The sequence below is a fragment of the Marmota marmota genome, unplaced genomic scaffold, assembly GCF_001458135.2.
Source record: "Marmota marmota marmota unplaced genomic scaffold, marMar, whole genome shotgun sequence".
NCBI classification, from domain to species: domain Eukaryota; kingdom Metazoa; phylum Chordata; class Mammalia; order Rodentia; family Sciuridae; genus Marmota; species Marmota marmota.
In genome coordinates this window covers 14,657,340-14,675,497 of record NW_026000153.1, presented here as the reverse complement: position 1 = coordinate 14,675,497, position 18,158 = coordinate 14,657,340, and the positions used below count along the sequence as shown (strand labels likewise).

The window sequence follows — 18,158 nt, the reverse complement described above, 5'->3', positions numbered from 1 at the left end:
GTAGCCAACTTTTTCTTCTATCAGACGGCGTGTCTCTGATTTGATATCAAGCTCCTTGATCCATTTTGAATTAACTTTTGTGCATGGCGAGAGAAAGGGGTTCAGTTTCATTTTGTTGCATATGGATTTCTGTGTAGATGAAATTTTCATGTTCTTTTTAAATAATGGCTTTGGAAGCCAGGTATAATTTTATTTGGTGAATTGTAAAACATAAGACCTTTTTCAAATTTACTGAAGAATTAATGTATTTTTCAAATATCTTACCTGTGAAAAGGTGAAATTTGACCATGTAGCTCTAATAAATTATTTTACTGCTTCATTTTTTAATCTTTAAAATTAGTATACAACATTCAAATCAGTAAAGTGTTCTTATGTTTGTTTAAAACATTTTTTAGTTTTTCTGAGCCTGTTGAGTGCTCTAATGGAGATATGAATGTATTTTTTATATGTCCCAATTATGTTGGCTTATCAATCCCATGACTACTTACTCTTGTGCTTGCCCCATAAAGATTACTATAAGTACATGTATGAAGAGACGAATGGTGTGACTCTACTTTGTGTACAGAGATATGAAAAATCATGTTCTATATGTATAATATGAATTGTAATTGCATTCTGCTGTCATATATAACAAATTAGAATTAAAAAAAGAAAAGAAAGCTTAAATTTAAAAAAAAAAAAAAAAAGGATTATTCTTCTGTAGTTGGACCCTAGCTCCATTTCTTTTCTCTCTCTTTTTTTTTTTCCGTGTGTGTGTATGTGTGGTACTGGGGATTGAACCCAGGGCCTTGTGCATGCGAGGCAAGCAGTCTGCCAACTGAGCTATATCCCCAGCACCCCAGCTCCATTTCTTATTGGGCTTTTCCTAGAAGGTTTCATCCAAAGTTTCATGGGCCTGCTTACCTGATGGCTGTATAACCCAGACAATTCTTTTGAATTGTTATGATGGCTAATTCTCTTCATATATATTGCTAATAATGATAATGCGAATTAAGGTAAATCTACATCCTTCCCAAATTTGGTCATTGTCCTTTGAATGTGTGTTTATAACACACAGTATTTTCATTCTCATTCTTAATGGATCAAGAGCCACTATCCTAGTGAGAATATTTTCCTCAATTTACCTCTTCATTCCATTTAATCTCTGTTTTTTGTCAGTTTTATCAAATCAACTAATTGGGCCTTTTCACTTCCATTTCAGTGCCATTTCCTTAACTCTTGCCTGACATTACAAAGACCTTATGATAGATCTAGAGGCAGCCCTTGCTAAAGTTATGTTCTAGGGGCAGTCCTGGTTAAAAGATATCTATTTAAAAAATAAATCTGGACTCTCACTTCCCTATTATCTGTTGCTTCCCTCCTGCCCATAGAATACAATTGAGTTCCTTTCATGACCCCACCTCCCTTCCTCTCCAGTCACACCTACCTTCGGGGACCTAATTCTCCCATCTCTGGGCCCCTGTGTCTTCCTTGAACACAAATGTTTGTGGTTGCATGCCTTTGTTCATTTTGTTCCCTGCCAGATCCGCTTCCCCTTCTGTCTTTGCCTGATAAATTCAGGACCATAAATAACATACAAGATTCTCCCCTGTGGAGTTGGGGGTATGGTTCAGTGGTAGAGTGCCTGGCATGCACAAGACTTTAGGTTAGATCCCCAGCACTTCCATAAATAAATACAGACAGACATAAGATTCTCCACTGTGTCCACAGCCCTTTGTTAATCCCTTTCTAATAATATTTACCACACAGTATCACCAGTATCTGTTTATTTCTCTTCACATCTTCCTTCTTGGACACTAAACTTCTTGGGGATACTGTCCCCAGTACAAAGCATGGTAATGGGTGAGTAGAAGGAAATTGAGAACTATATTAGGAAATATCCGAAGAATGCAAGATGCATTTTTCCTATTTCAAAACATGATTGTGCATTGTTTGGTGCACTTCAGTTTCAGGAAGGAAAAGATGTATAGGTGACTTATACTTTAGATTATTTAACAAGTCGATTTTATAATCTTATACTTTTGAAAATGTATCATAATTTGTTGTTAGAAAGTAAAGTTCATTTGCATCTTTCCAGAATAATTTTCCAGAGTACTCTTATTCCTGAGTCTTAAATTTTTAAAATAAAAAATATATTTTTATATTATCTGCGTAATGGGAATACAATTTTGTCTTGCTACCTTTTAAAGAATTCTTGTTTCCCTTTCCTTCCACAGGCTGTTAGTCCTTATTTGCCAAGAGGAGATCCAGTTCTGAAGCCACTCATATATGAAATGGTCTTACATGAGTTTTTGGAAAGTGATTATGAGGTACGGCATTATGACATGAACAGATTTGTTTGTATTCAATAGAAAATTTTAAGAAGTCTTGAAAGTTTATCTTTATGATCCTGTTGTAATTCTTTCACGTATATCAATTCTTAAATTATTTTAAATTTTTTTATCATCAAAGTTATCCCATTAATTCATGTTATGTCTGGGAAACTTTTGGTTGAGACTGAAATAAGCATGACTTAAATCTCAAGCTTGCAAATATTTTCTCCTCAATGTTTTAAGATGTCTGCCAGATCAGTAGTATTGAGAAAATTATAACTAACTTTTTGTTACAAGCTCTATGCATAATTCCTATTCTAGCTTACATTATTTTCAACTTAATGTTTAAATTTTGAATTAAATTGTCACATAATAGTAGTGATCCGTAACAACTTTTGTATGAAAATTTTGTGCTGTCAACAGAGCATTAACAATCATATCCCCCACCCAATGTACTTCTCTGAAATATTGACTTCTCAATTTTCTTTTCTTCCTAAAAAGATATGAGGTAATACAATTTTCTTTGAGGTAATGATGCGCTTCATGACATGTTTCTAGTCTCATAGAGTTTCCAGTCCTATGCTTATAGGTTTGCCTGTTAATTTATAACCTAATAGAATTGTTTTAAATAGGTCTTATTATAATATTGACTAATTAATATTACTGTATAAGCATGTTAAAAGTGGTACAATTTCTGTGGCATTTTATTTAATGAATACTTCTTAACCATTTACTTACTATGTAGTGGGCACTGAGGTGTTCTATACCTTTGTTCACTCTGTCACAACGGTTCTTCACTGACTGTGTCCTCTAATTAATCATTGTGGTCACTGGGTTGAATTTATCAGTATTTCTTAGGTAGCACATTTATTCCAGGGTGTGTGAAGCCAGTTATGCAGGAAGAAGCCTAACGTGAAATGTAGTAAGTGTTTATGTCAGTTTACAGTGGGGCCATCTTGCTTTCATCACACAATATGACTTGTCCTTTTTCTTTGATAGAAGTTGGCAGTACTTCGAGGCTATTGCATGGCTAGGGAAAGGAGGAAATGGAGCCAAACTTTCTTCTTCCTTTGAACAATATTATTTCTGGTCTCAAGGCTACTGACTGCTGCCATTATTAAGGTGGAATTCTTTACAGACTCTTTTATCTTAAATATCGCACAGTCTTATGAAAAGAGAAGCTTAATCCATAGTGTCATTTTGATTCAGGAACATTTTGTGTTCTGATTGAATTCCCTCCCTAAAATCTCTAAAGTCAAATTACTTTACGTGCTAATATGAAGGTTGCAATTTGGAGGGAAAATGTGTGGTCTGTTGCTCTGCTCTCTTGCCATCCTTACTAGGGGGGTTACTTTAGTCAAAACTGGATGAAACTTTAGTGGAAGCGATATTCCTGATTCTTCTGTGGTTTTTCTCCTTACCAAATCCTGGCGCTTTATAGAAATACCTTGTACCAGTCTGTTTTTACTTCTAAATAACTTTCTTCTAATGGAGATTGAACCCAGTGCTCTCTAACATAGAACTACATCCCCAACCCCTTTTTTTGTAGACAGAGTCTCAGTATGTTGCTGCAGCTTACCTCGAACTTAGGATCCTCCTGCCTTAGTCTCCGTTGGCACTGGGATTATAGATGTGCACCACCATACCTGGCTCTAAATAACATTTAAATAAATTTAAAGTAGTTCATTAAAGCATTAATAGTGTTATCATGTAATATTTAATATCATTTTTTTCTAGTAATATGGATATTTTTACTTCTCTTTTCTGTCTTTTGAGTATGTCTAATCCACCCCTTCCCAAGTTGTCAAAGATCAATAAGTAAACTCAACTTACTTAGGGTTATAAAACATGAACTTTAACATTGGGAGGCAGGTACTATATAGGCTACTGGCCAAGATCAGCTGTCAGGGAGAACAGAATTAAATCAGGATATCTGGGGTTTCTCTCAGAACCACAAATTTTGAGATCCAGATATAACCAGAGTAAGGGCTAGGGGATAAGACTTTAATCAAAATTCTAATTCCCAGCATAAACGTGGGTCAGAAGCCAGACTGGAAGGAGGTCAGACATGGTAACTTTTAAAGTTATTATGCCAGATGATTTTATTTGTGGAAGCAGCTTTGTCCTCCACAGAGCCGCCATGTATAGTTGTACTTGCTGTGCAGTGCACAACAGTGTGCCCAGACCTAAATAAAGTGCATAGAAGGTGTTGGGGAAAGTAGTTGACTTTGATACTGTTAGATGTTAACAATTTCATCCATGTGTTATAGCTGTCCAAAATGAGTATAGAACAAGTCAAAGCTAAACCTTGCTTGTGCAACGGTACTTTATGTAAAGAACAGGGTGCCTTACCTAGTTGTACATTCATAAAAATAGGAACAGAAATGGATAGCACAACCTACTTCCCAAGAATAAATGGAGATTATGGTAGTTATATTCTCCATGTTTTCTTTTGTACCCTGAAACCCATAGTTAGGATATTGATGAAAAGTTTATGACTGAAGTTTTATTTTTATTTGTTCTTTTTAGTTCTATATCACAGTAGAATGTATTCTGACAGATCATACATACTGGAGTATAACTTCCCATTTTTGTGGTTGTACACGATGTGGAGTTATACTGGTCATGTATTCATACAAGAACCTAGGAAAATTATGTCCAATTTCCTAATTCCTCCTCCCCTTCCGTCTAATCCATTCAACTTCTATTCTCACCCACCCACCCATTCCCCAGTTATTGTGAATTAGCATCCACATATCAGAGACAACATTTTGCCTTTGGATTTGGGTGATTGGCTTATTACACCTAGCATAATAGTCTCCAGTTCCATCCATTTAGAAAATGTAACACATTTTCTTTATCTGTTCATCTCTTGAAGGGCACCTAAGTTGGTTCCATAGCTTAGCTATTGTGAATTGAGCTGCTGTAAACATTGATATGTCTGTGTCACTGTAGTATGCTGATTTTAAATCCTCTAGGTAATATGCCGAGGAGTGGGATAACTTTGTCAAATGGTGGTTTGACTCAAGTTTTAATCATAAAATCACTATCTGTTGCATAAATACTTGTTAAGTATTGTTGAAACTGGATTGTAATCCTGTTTTTGCGTTTGAAAACCAAACTATTTCCCTGTGTTCTCACCCCACAATCCACACAGAGGCTTCTGTGACTTCAAGAGATGTAGGGACTTCTCCCCACCAGCAAGCAGTTCTACAGTGGCACTAGCTGTTGTCCTCTAATCCAGTTTCATTCTGACACTGTCCACTTAGACACAATGTCTGATACCACAGGTTAAGAGCTCAGTTCCCAAGATTCCCTCTCCTACTCGCCTGATTTGCCAGTTGCACGCCTCAAGTCATTTTAACTATGCTTCTGACCAACTGGTTATAAACCAGGGCATCCATAAACCCCCTCCTCAGGTTTAAGTGATTTGTCCTAGCTGTTCACAAAACTCTGGCCAGCCTGTTTACCCTTCATTGTAAAGGATGTTAACAAGGATACAGATGAAGAGATGCACAGGGTGAGGTGTGTGGGAGGGGACATAGACCTTCTGTGCCTTCTCCATGCACACCACACTCAAGGAATTTTTACAGTGTTTGGCTATCTGGAAGCCCTTTTGTATTTTAGAGAGACGCCATTGCATAGGCATGATTGCTAATGGACTGAGTGCAGAAATGCAGTGAGGCCTGCAGGGTCAAATTGTTCAACATTTCTTCATGGAGGGTGTGGAGCAGAACCACTCTGGAAGGAGGAGGGTCTTAAAAAACCTACTAAGTTTCCATGGCCTGCTTTGGGGAGTAGATTATGAGCCAAGAACCATGGACCAAAACCAAACTGTGTATATCACAGTGTTACACTTGTTTAAAGAGTGTTGTTCTTTTTCTGCTGTTCCTCTTTGGTTAGGGTTTTGCCACACTGATCCAAGAATGGCCTGGAGATCTGTACAACAATTCAGTAATAGTTCAAGCAGTTCGAGACCACCTGAAGAAAGATAGTCAGAACAAGACTTTACTCAAAACCCTGGCTGAATTGTGAGTTTTTTGTTTTGTATTACCTTTTCAAATCACTCTACATTAAAATGTTTTTCATATTTTAGACTTCTGCAAACTCTGAGTGGAGAGGATGCTTTCTAATGTCATTTTCCCACATTCACTCTTAATAAAAATAAAACCTTGCATAAATGTCAAATGAACAAGTAGAAGGTAAGGTCAGTATGTAAAACTGTTCAGTTATACTATGATCTGTTTCCCAAAGGAGAGGGTACTCTGGGGCAATGGGTAGGAGGTAGGAAGGCTGTCAGGTGTTAGACCTCTCAAGTAAAACAGTTTTCCATTGAGCCAGGCTCTGGATTCTGTTATTCCTAGATTTTCCAGTCAGTCTCTCAAACATCAGACTCCAAATATATAAAATCACAGGTTCCCTTTAGGAACTAACAGCAAAATAAGAGCAGTGCAAGACACCAAATCAAGGCTCAGCAAATGGGAGCTTCATTAACCTTTTTCATATTTATTGGTCACTTTGATCGGGCTTTGTGCCAGATGCCTCTGATACAAAGATAAGATATACCTTCATGGAGCCTCAGTCTATGGAAACATGTAGAATTGTGCAGGTCTGTCTAGAGGACAGTTCCTGTGGGTTTCAGACTCTCTTCAAAACCCTACCACCTCAGACCTCTACTCTCCCATCTTTGTCCAGGACCAGGAAAAGACTGTGTTAAACGTTTTCACAAAAGAAGTTATGTTTGTGGCATTCTGACTTGGAACACTAATCATTTTCTCTTGGAAATATTGTTCCAGATGCCCCTTGGACTCTGTAGCAATGTTAATAAGGAACTGACGTCTAATTTTTGTTCAGTTGGCTTTCAGGAGCTGGTTGAGGGACTTAATCAATATGAAAAAAAAAAAAACTGTTTCAATGGAAAAACATTTCAATTTTATATAACCCCTTATAGATAAGGTTTTGGAATATAACCAATTTGTCAGCTGAATACTGCTTGTAAGAATTTTATCTGATTTTTCTGTTTCTGAAATGAATATGTCCTTCATTCTGGATCATAGCTTCATTGTCTGGTATATGGATTTCTGTAAAACGATTTCTGTAAAACTTTTTGAGGCTGAACCCCCAATGAAATTTTTTTATTCATGAATGTTATAAATTTTCTGAAATTCTAGTAAGGTAAAAGCAGGGTTCTGAGGAAAAAGCACTTACTGATCATGAATTGTTAAATCCCAAGGAATATTTTTGAAAATTAAGTTATCTTTCCTATCTGAACAAATGTTTTTTTAATATTATAAAAACATAATTTCTGTGCAAGTGTATTTTTATTATAACTGCTGATGAACATTAATGTAAAAAATTTTTCTTACCAGGTATACCTATGACAAAAACTATGGCAATGCTCTGGAAATATACTTAACATTAAGACATAAAGACGTTTTCCAACTGATACACAAGCATAATCTTTTCAGTTCAATCAAGGATAAAATAGTTTTATTAATGGATTTTGATTCAGAGGTAATGTATTTTTTATTTGTACTGATATTTTCCCTTTTCCAACTGTATAATCATTAGACATCTGTCTAAATGCTCAGTAGCTTGGCCATGTACTTATTATGCTTGAATATTCTGACCCTTTTCACTGGATGTTGTTATTTTAGTAATTAACATTCAGGAATACTTTCTTTGGTGTGGTGATTCTGTAAAAGCAATTGTAATTTGGTGTAGAACTCAAAAGGGTGTGTGTGTGTAAAGTAACTTTTTTTAGTTAAAAAAATGATATAATTCATAGAAACAAACTACGCATATACTTTGGCTCATTTTTAACCCTCTTAATCTATGTCCGAGAATTAAAATTTAAGTGAACTTCTGTTTAGATCCACTTATTGCTGTTTTATTCATTGATATTCACAGATCCAGCATGTGCAGTTTCTACTGATTTTGGTGATATTCAGGTTCAGGACATGTGGAATGTGTTATTTACTGTAGCTCACGTTTGAAGAGTGGTTTGCTTGACTAATGACAGGACCGGCCTCCATGGCTCACATTCAGTTTATAACATGATAAAATCCTCCTCTATGTAAAAAAGAATCTAATTACAAATACTTATGAGAAAAATAATGAGGTTCATGAAACATAATGATCTCATTCAGAAAATTGAAATTTTAGATAAATGAAAAAGTAGGATTCTAAAAGCTCTTAAATTTTAATGCATTATATTATAATGCATTTAATTGTATTTTTCTGTATTTAGGGGTATTATATGCTATATTAATCTCCATCAACTTAATCTTTTTTAGATAAGAGGTAAGATCTACATATACCTCTTTTTCTCAAAGATACTTTAGTCTATTTTTTATACTGATTCAAGTCTATTAAGGCTATAGATCTTATAGAATGAAGTTCAGGTAGAGGTGCTCTATTTCTCTGGCAAAGGATGATTAAGAGGATGGCATGCATATATAAAAATTAATTACATTTTCCCCATATCCAGTCTTCCCTCATGCCCACCCATCATCCCAGGTGTCTTGAGTCTAATTTTGTATGTAGAGCTGTGGGAAAAGATGAAAGGGCTGAGAGTAATTGCTATTCAAGAGTTTTGGCCAAAATTAAGAATCCCGAGTTTTCTAGTTAGAAGAGACCTTAGGAATAATCTATTCTAACACCCTCATATTTTAGAGAACAAAAATAAACTTTGGATGGCGAGGTGGTAGCCGATTCAAGAACAGGACCTGGGTATTCTTCATGACACTCAGTTTGATGAGCTTTCTTCTCACTCTCTTATCATAAACTCATTTATGTTTCATGAATTTCAAAGGTGGCTAAAGTAAATTCCAAAAGTCTGTAAGCTTCATACACTGTGAAACTTTTGGTGTCTTATTCTTTATCCAACTCTTACCTTCTTCTCTATACAAGACTGATTCTATATCTCTGTGAAATCTCATAGGGAGGCATTGGCAATTTTCAGATACTAAGAAAAGCTCATTTTTGTGGTTTTGGTAATGAGATGCTCTCCATCACTCCCCAGAATCACATGAAAGTTTGTGAGGATAATTGAGACATCATTGGGGGCTAGAATATGTCAGGATAGTTTGTGCTTGGTAAGTTACAGCAAGACACCATCTTATTAGTGTGCAAAATACATAGGCCTCAGACTGAGACACATTTGAAAATGCATTCCTCTATGGTTATTATTTTGCATAAGAGCCATTGTAAAATTTAAACATAGAAAATAAGCCCTTCACCTTTGCTGTAGCAGTGTGTACACTATGTTGTGTTTAGTGCTCTTATGTGGCAGATTTCAGTAACTATGCCTAATTTTTGTATTTTAGAAAGCTGTTGACATGCTTTTGGACAATGAAGATAAAATTTCAGTGAGTAGCTTTTTATATGTGTAAGTCCATTTGTTAATAACACAATAACAAAAGACTGGGTAAATTACAAAGAAGTTTATTTGGGCTTGTGGTTCTGGTCCAAGGTCGAGAGACTGTGTTTAATGAATGCCTTCTCATAGGCAGAGTCCTGAGCTGGCACAGGGCATCACATGGCAAGAGACAGGGAACACGTGGGAGAGGCCAGCAGTGCACTTGTGGGAGAATGAAGTCAAATGCACCAGAAGCAGCAAGACCACTGGGAGGGGCCGCACTTGCTCTTTAATAACAGCCAGAGAGGCAGCCTTATCCCTTCACTGGGGCAGTCATGCCCATGCACCTCGCGCTAGTCCCCACCACTTTTCCAGACTGTTACATTGGGGAATCAATCCTCAGCATGAGTTCTGGCCAGAAAACAAACCACAGTCACCCCATCGCAGCGGATTACTAGATAAGTGTCTAGAACTACTTTAACTAGAAGGACAAGAGGTGTTTATCAGATAATTTTGCAGCTGTGTTTGTGTCCTCATAACTCTGTTTAAAATTTTCTATTTTTTTCCTTAGATTAAAAAGGTAGTGGAAGAATTAGAAGACAGACCGGAGTTACAGCATGTGGTGAGCTTTGAAGTCTTCTTTTCCCCTTTTGTTTAAATAGTGGGATGGAACACCTTTCAGTGTCAGGGACCTCTTTATGGAGATTAATTCCTAAACTGGAGGTTTGACTACAGACAATACGCTGAAATTATGAAAATGTGGTGTGATATGTTTTGAATCCAGGGCTAGGGTTAATGCAGAACAGACCCTTGAACTTTGACTTACAATTGAATTGAGATTTAAAAGTTGTATTCATTTCTGTGTTGTCCACTGTGCCTAGGAGTAAGCTCCTTCTCTCTTTAATTGCCTTTAAATGTAACTATAGCAAAGTACAGCAAAAGCAGAAGGTGCAGTGTAGAGACCAAGTTCTTCGCCAAAGAAATAGCATACAACCATTCTAACCACAGGGTGATCAGAGCAGGGCTTCATTTTTTGGCCCCTCACCCTGGCAGTAGCTAATCTCATCTCTTTTTAGTAGCCTTGGTATTTGTAGTATTCGACCTGTTGGTCTTGATTTCTTTGGGGGCTACTTTTATTCCATGCTTTGCATTATTAAGGGAGTATATATTTTCTGTGTGCTTTAAAAAATTATAAAACCTTTCAGTAGGACCACGGGCATCAAATATAGTATCTTTGCCCATCTTCTTGTACCCCAGGAAGAGGCCTAGGGAGCAATATCTTTATTTCAAGCTAGTTTTATACATTGAAGCTCTTGAAAACTGAATAGAAAATGTAAGGTATGTTTTTTTGCTTTTGTTTTTTTGGCTCAGGAGTTGTGCAGATGTTATTGCTATATTGTTCACAATCGGAAATCTCAAGATTATCTGCTTACCCAAGGAAGGCTCCACTCTTCTGGCCACCTTGGGAATTTGTTTATAAAGCATTCTGGCTTTCTTAAGCCATGAGACAGGGTTGTAGGTGGTGGCTCTGTGACAGTAATCAGTGAAATGGTGGAAGAATCCACATTAACATGGTTCATCTTCCTTGCCAGATGATACAGTGTCTATAAATTTGGCTTAGCACATGGGGCAGAGCCTCCCAGTCTTGTTTGAGCTTCTGGGAAACAACACCAGCTATCCCAGCCCACATACACTGACCCTACTGTCAATGCCTGGTGGTTTTCCTCATCACACCTCAGGCCAGCAGATGAGTTGAATCTGGTGCTACTCTTTTCTGCCCTTCTTGCCTTACTTAGGGAGATGTGAACAGTTAGCCCAAGGAGTGGGTTCTTTAGTGCATACATATGTCATGGTTACATGCAACAGCTAATATCAAACATCAGCTCACCCATTTAGAGTCACAGCTTTATAGGCAGACTGATGATCTGTGTCAATTTTGAACCAACTCACCTGTTTACAATCACTGTAGGTGTGAATGCCCTTTGTGTGATTGGTTTGATCAAGTCTTCTACCTCTAGTGGGTTGTGGGCTTTTTATTTACACTTAACTAAGTACTGAACATTGATTTCTGAGTACTGTATTGATAGACAATCCTGCATGTAAGAAGAAAGTGAATTATTCACTTCCTTTGAAGTTCACTAGCTTTTTCAAACAATTAGGGTAAGCAATCAGTTTTAAAATATGGTTCCGAACCTCTTTACTCCTCTTGATTTTTACTTTTGTTTTTTGATGTTCCCAATAGAGGCAGCTTTTCATTACAACCACACATCTTACTAAGATTTGAAAAGGAAAACAGGGAATGAATGAGAGTTAATTTTGCTCCTACTACTGGGGTTTTAAAGAACATGTTCTTTTTTCTATGATAAAAAAAGAGTTTTTATTTTCTAGAAAGAACACTAATCAAACATTTTATATCTGAGGTAAAGCAGAGAATGACAGGTGATATTAACAGATACTATTATTAACAATTCTATAGTGTTTAGCATATACCAGGCATAGTTTTGAGTGACTTACAAATGGTAACTCATTTATCCTCACAGCAACCCAGTAAGCTCTTTTGTGGGTAAAGAAACTGAGTCTCAGAGAGGATAGTGACTTGTTTAAGGTCACAAGGTTATGGCAGAGCCAGTTCACTCAGAAACCTTCTAGAAGTATCAGAATCACCTTGCTCACTAGGAGGCATTCTCCTTCCCACTTCTACATCATCTGGGTTACTTTCCTAAACACTGCTTCTCTCCCACCTCTTTATGGGAGCTGTTTATAACCAAAAGTAGCAATGTTGACTGTTATTGTGTTTTTCTTATTTTAATATTCATAGTTTATTTTTGTTCCTTGTAGTATTTGCATAAACTCTTCAAGAGAGACCATCATAAAGGGCAGCGCTACCATGAGAAACAGATCAGTCTTTATGCTGAATATGATCGACCAAACTTACTACCTTTTCTCCGAGATAGTACCCATTGCCCACTTGAAAAGGTAAGGTACAGACTACCTGACTTGTACAGTTCAGAAGGAATTGTCATTGTTGCTAAGCCATTTGTCATTCTTCTCATCTCTGTATATCCCTATTCAAGGGAAAGACTATTGCTACCAAACCTTAGGTTTTGCCAGACTGCTCTGATGAGAACAGGAGGTCCTTCTGAATTTGATTTTGGTGAGGAGCTAAAGCATTTCTGTGACAGGCTTAATTGACATAAAGGTTTAATGTACATTCCAGGACTCAGTCAACCATCAAACTAAATTGAAATTAAGAGTCTGAGTCGGTGTCCCAAGAGTAGTAGGGTGGCACCTTGGAGTCAGAGCTGGGGCATCAGAGCTGCTTCTGTCCAAAGTCAAAAGTAGTTGCTCCAGTGAGGAATCCAGTTTAATAAGCCAAAATTGATAGCTTAGATCCTAGACCACGTTTGCTCTAAACATCCACCTCTGTTCCTATATTTCACTAACACTGCTATGTTCCATTATTACCTCTTTTTTTTTATCTCTTTCCCATTCACCTATAAATTCTTATAAGGCAAGGAGTATGTCTTATTACTTTTAGAAAAGAACAAAGTCAATAATCTACATTTGTAAAAGTCTCTGAAGGGCTTCAGTGTTACAGGTCATTGGGATGTCTTCATTAGAGAGAACTTGTCAGTATCTATTGTGGGAAACCTGTGTATTTTACATTACTCTTGTCCAGGTACCCAAAACTATCTTAAAGGAGATAGTCATGATTTATTAATAAAGGATATCATTCTTTTTTCTTAAAAATAAGAATTCTATATATACTTAATCACCTCATATACTATTTTCATATATGTTTACTTATAACATGAAGAAGTTACTGTATGTACTAGAGTAGGTTCCCCAATTAAACGGGTCGTAAGCATGCTAGTAGTGAATGAAGACATGTAATATAGGTTTACCTATTTTGTCTAAAGAGAGACTCATAGAAAGTATGGTCTCTCTCCTGAATATAAAATTAAAAACTTAATCCTGACACTTCCCACCAAAAAATCAATTTCTTGCTCATTTTAGGTTGTTTCCTTTTGTTGAGAGGGCAGCTGATATCAAATTGGCAACTGATTGAAGTCTTTAAGAATCCAGGTCAACTTTATTTTGAATTGATTGAAGTCCTTAATCAGTAGTATTTAGCCAGAATTTTGTAGATACCCTGATAGCACATCAAAAGCCCTTTGGGGGCCTAGTGTTCCAACGCGAGAGTTTGCGGATTTAAAATTACCACATCTTTTAAATACAAAAGTTTATCAAAAGTTTTGTATGGAATTGTTCGTTCTGAAGGACAGATAGTTTGTTTAGAACATCTGCATCAGTTTAGGAAGAAAACAATAAAAAAACTTTATATTTCTGTCATGCTTCATAGTATGTGCTGTGCTTTCAGGTGCTTTGTTACATTTAATCTCTACAGACGTGCTGCTAGATGGATAGAATTGCTTTATACATAACTTGCTGAGTCTTGAGCTTTTAAAAAGTCAAGGGCCAAGACTTGGAACATGGATTTTTAAACTTTAGGCTCTCTATCCTTCTACTATGATGAGGAATCATCTTTCATGTTTAAAATGTTAATTAAAATTACAGCTTAGGTATTCCTTAATGTTGTAGGCATCATGAAAAATACAGTCCTTTAAACTTCCAGCCTATCCTTTTTTTCTGTATTAGTACATTGATTATTAGGCACTAGTCCTGATTTTGCAAATCTGATTTGATTATTGTTAAAAGCAGAGCATCAGCTTTATAGAGTTGGCAGATTTATACCTGAAATTATGCTCTGTCTCTCATATCTAATAGCACTCACAAGGTGGCAGTATTTGTGAATTTGGAGGAATAAGCTGGGAGACAAAGTTCATAGATTTTTACTAAAAAGGATTTAAAGAGTGAATAAAAGATGACAGGGTCAAGGTTAGGTAATTATTTAATTTACAGTTGATAAATTTCTATTATTACTCTCAAATTTCTAATTTCCTTACCTTTACTAATCAGAAAAAGGAGAGTTAAAAATTACTTTTGCATCATTTTTTCTCAATTTGTCAGTTTTCTACCTTTTCACTTTTATTTTACTACCACTTTCCCTTTACATCTATATATCCATGTTTCACTACATAGTCATCACAGATTTTTATGCCAAAATCTTTTGCAAAATAGTGGGATGTGACCATTATGTAGAAGCTTAAAAAAAGTGCTGGTATTGCTTAAAAATCTGTCTTTGGTACAAGATGAGTATACACAGAATACTCATGAATGTAATGATCATGTAGTGAATGAAATACAGTGCCTTTGTGTATTCCTGTCTCCCACTTTAGAAATCTTAGATTCCGTACTCTTTCCTCTAGAGGGAGCACTATGGTCCAGAAACATTTAAGAATCAAAGATGCTCTTAGGCCATATTTGTATTAATAGAAAAATAGTGTGTACTAGAAATACCTTTTTTAATACTTAAAATTTCTAGAGTTTTTCAGATTCTCTTATCATTTATGAAGAGGAGAATTTAAACACTTTTCTAGTAACATTATTTATGAAATTCACATTTCAGATTATCTTTGAATTTGGTGATACACATCTTCTTGAATTCCTTTCCATTGGTAATTTCGGCTTGCCTTCAAACATTTCTTTCCACATGAATTTTCATTTTTGATAATATATAATAAATGAATTTTGGCATCACTTTCGCTTGAAATGTTCAGTAGAGATGGAAAAGTTCTGTAATCTACTCTGTCCAACTTGGCACTAGCCACACATCAGTATTAAGTATTTAAAACATGACAGGTACACAAGGACCCAAATTTTAATTTAAATCAATTTAGATTTAAATAACCACATAGAACAAGTGGCTGTTTTTTTTGGGCAACTTGGCCAAGCCTTGAAGCTGCAAACTCTGATTTGAGACAAGTACATTCTCCTAGTTGAGGAGGCTGGGAGATGTTTTCTCTAAGTCCAGGTGGTCATACACCCATGTGAGAAAGTAAGAAAATTCTTCCATTAGTGTGGAAGGAATGGGAGGAGGATACTAGAGGACAACTAGTGCTCTCTGCCACCTAATTTGAAAGGAATCTTGTGAGTCATTGAATTGTATGCTTTCTTCTCATTGTGACCTTCAGTTATTCTCACTTCTTATTTAAGTGGTGTGTGTACCTTAAAATACCATCCTTGTTTCATTGCAGTTCCTGAGAAGGTGATGCTTGTTTTTTTTCCTTTTGTTTTCCCTTTTTTGCTACATTAATCTCTATGATCATTTTTTTCCTGCCCCTTAGCTGGTTTAAAATATATCGCCTACAGAAAAATTTTAAGTCAAAAATCAAAATATCAAAACTAGCTCCTGCTGTTATTTCCCAATATAGATCACTGAGCAGAAAGAGCTAATTAACCTGAACTGTTCTTTTTATTTCCTGGATTCTTGTTTATAAAACAACCTTGGCTGGTTGTTTTTAAATAACCATTTTAAATATGCAGCCCAGTAAACTTACTCCTGAAATCTTTACTGCCTGCTCACTTCTTAAAAATATGTTTTGCACACCCCTTATGTGTCAGGCTTTGTGCAAAGCATGGGACTTGGAGCACACATGACCTTAGTGAATGGAAATTAAATGAATAATTCAGTTGTCCTGGTGGTAAAGAATTGTGAAGCCATGCTTAAAGTGAATGCCTAGGAACTGGCCTGATGTGAGGGCCATAGGAATATTTGTCTGAGGTCCTTGCCAGGATAGAAAGTGATGAGTGAGGGAAACAGTTCAGCAGAGGGGACACAATGGAGAGGTAAGCAGAGGAAAGGAACCTGCTCTAGGAGAGCAGAGAGAGCTGTGGATGCCTTGTAGGATACCAGAAAGACTTCCCTCTGAGTATGAATAGAGCAGTGCAATGAGAAGGTTTTATAGGAGGGCTATGAAATAAGGTTTCCCTGTTGAACTGCACCTGGTTCAAATGCTACCTCTTCTCTGAAGTTTTTCAGAATGGAACCACATGAATTCAGCATCCCTTCTTCTTGCACATAGCTGTCCTTTCATGTTCTGCTAGTTGTGGAATAACATGTCACATCTATCACTCCTCCCTGTACTCCAAGTTCCCATGGTATACTCATGCTGCCTCTACTCCTCCTAAACCTCTTCCTTTCTCCTCGTCTCACAGGTCCTCATTAACATTTTAATTATTGTCATCATCTTTGTATCTTCTCTAACTCAGCCTTCTAGCAACCTGCACAAAGCATAGTAAATGTGTGCCAGTTTATTTAGAATTATTTATCAGCGCGCGCGCACGCACACACACACACACACACACACACGTGTAGTTATCTGTGTAGTCCCTCATTTCTTCATCTCCTCTTTCTGATCCTTCTTGATCATCATCAGATGTTTTTCTCTCTCATTTTGGACAAATTCTTGAGCAAAGTTCTCTTTTAAACACTGTGAGCTGCAATTATTTACATTCATTCATTCATTTAGGCAACAAATGTTTAGTGGGCATATGGTAAGCTCAATGCTAGGAAAAAGTAACAATGAACAACTTTCCTGAAGCTTGTATTCTAGAGAAAATAAACAGTTTAAACAAATGACTATAGATTTGATGGGAAGCAGTGCTGTAAAGAAACTTGAAGTAGCATAGAGATACTACTAGGAACAGTCCTTTTTTTCAGCATATTTTCTGCCTTTGCTCATAGAATGTTCTGAGTTACTTCAAATATTTTGTCAGTGAAATTGTGTAGGATTCAGTAACTCTAAGAGGCAAATGAGTCTGCCAGCAAGACCCTAGGAGATTTGTATTTTGTTTATTTTGTTGCAAAGAAAAGCAGTGGAAAAATTCTTTCAAGTTTATAAGTTTAAGTGGCTATCAATATTTATTTTTGTCTGCTAGCCCCATAGTGACATTTTTACTTTGCTTTAATTGAAGGCTCTTGAGATCTGTCAGCAGAGAAACTTTGTAGAAGAGACAGTGTATCTTCTAAGTAAGTAACTTTTATTCATTTTGGTCCCCATAAGCAAATAAATGGAGTGACAACCTGATGTAAATTGTGTATGAATGGACAGAGATATTAGAACAAAATAACAGAAGTTCAAGGCTATTTTGTACAAGAATTCTATATATGAAAAAATATTTCACAGAATAAAAGGGAAGTTAGTGAATAAAGATATTGAAAGAACATACTAGCAATATATAATAAACAACAAAATGTAAAACTGTCACACCACAACATAGATTAAAATTGTAGATGGGTTAACTTTTTTTAAAATTACCATTATAATGGTAAAAAATAATCTTCATTTTCAAAACCCATATCCTAAACAATTGGAGGAAATGCAATTGAATATGGAGTTTTTGAGCGAAAAGAGAACTTTTTAATAGACTGTAGTTGTGTCGTTTGTCCCTGGTCTTCAGGTTCCCACTTCCACAAGTGTCACAGCTCTTATACCCTGCATACCAAGACACAGAACTTCTTGTCTATTCATGTTCCTCCAGAATGCATCAGGGCAATGCAGGTTTCACTGAAAGGCTCACAG

The 18,158-nt window shown here is 36.3% G+C and overlaps 1 protein-coding gene across 2 annotated transcripts in view; it reads left to right on the top strand.

The window, feature by feature from the left end:
- Vps41 (VPS41 subunit of HOPS complex) overlaps positions 1 to 18,158 on the top strand; it is a 169,255-nt gene that overhangs the window by 136,430 nt on the left and 14,667 nt on the right. For both annotated transcript variants that reach the window (XM_015490238.2, XM_048786477.1), the window contains 7 exons: positions 2,217 to 2,309; positions 6,216 to 6,343; positions 7,682 to 7,826; positions 9,641 to 9,682; positions 10,244 to 10,294; positions 12,511 to 12,648; positions 17,551 to 17,605. In XM_015490238.2, coding sequence (XP_015345724.1) covers positions 2,217 to 2,309; positions 6,216 to 6,343; positions 7,682 to 7,826; positions 9,641 to 9,682; positions 10,244 to 10,294; positions 12,511 to 12,648; positions 17,551 to 17,605 — 652 coding nt within the window. The remainder of the gene's footprint in view (positions 1 to 2,216; positions 2,310 to 6,215; positions 6,344 to 7,681; positions 7,827 to 9,640; positions 9,683 to 10,243; positions 10,295 to 12,510; positions 12,649 to 17,550; positions 17,606 to 18,158) is intronic.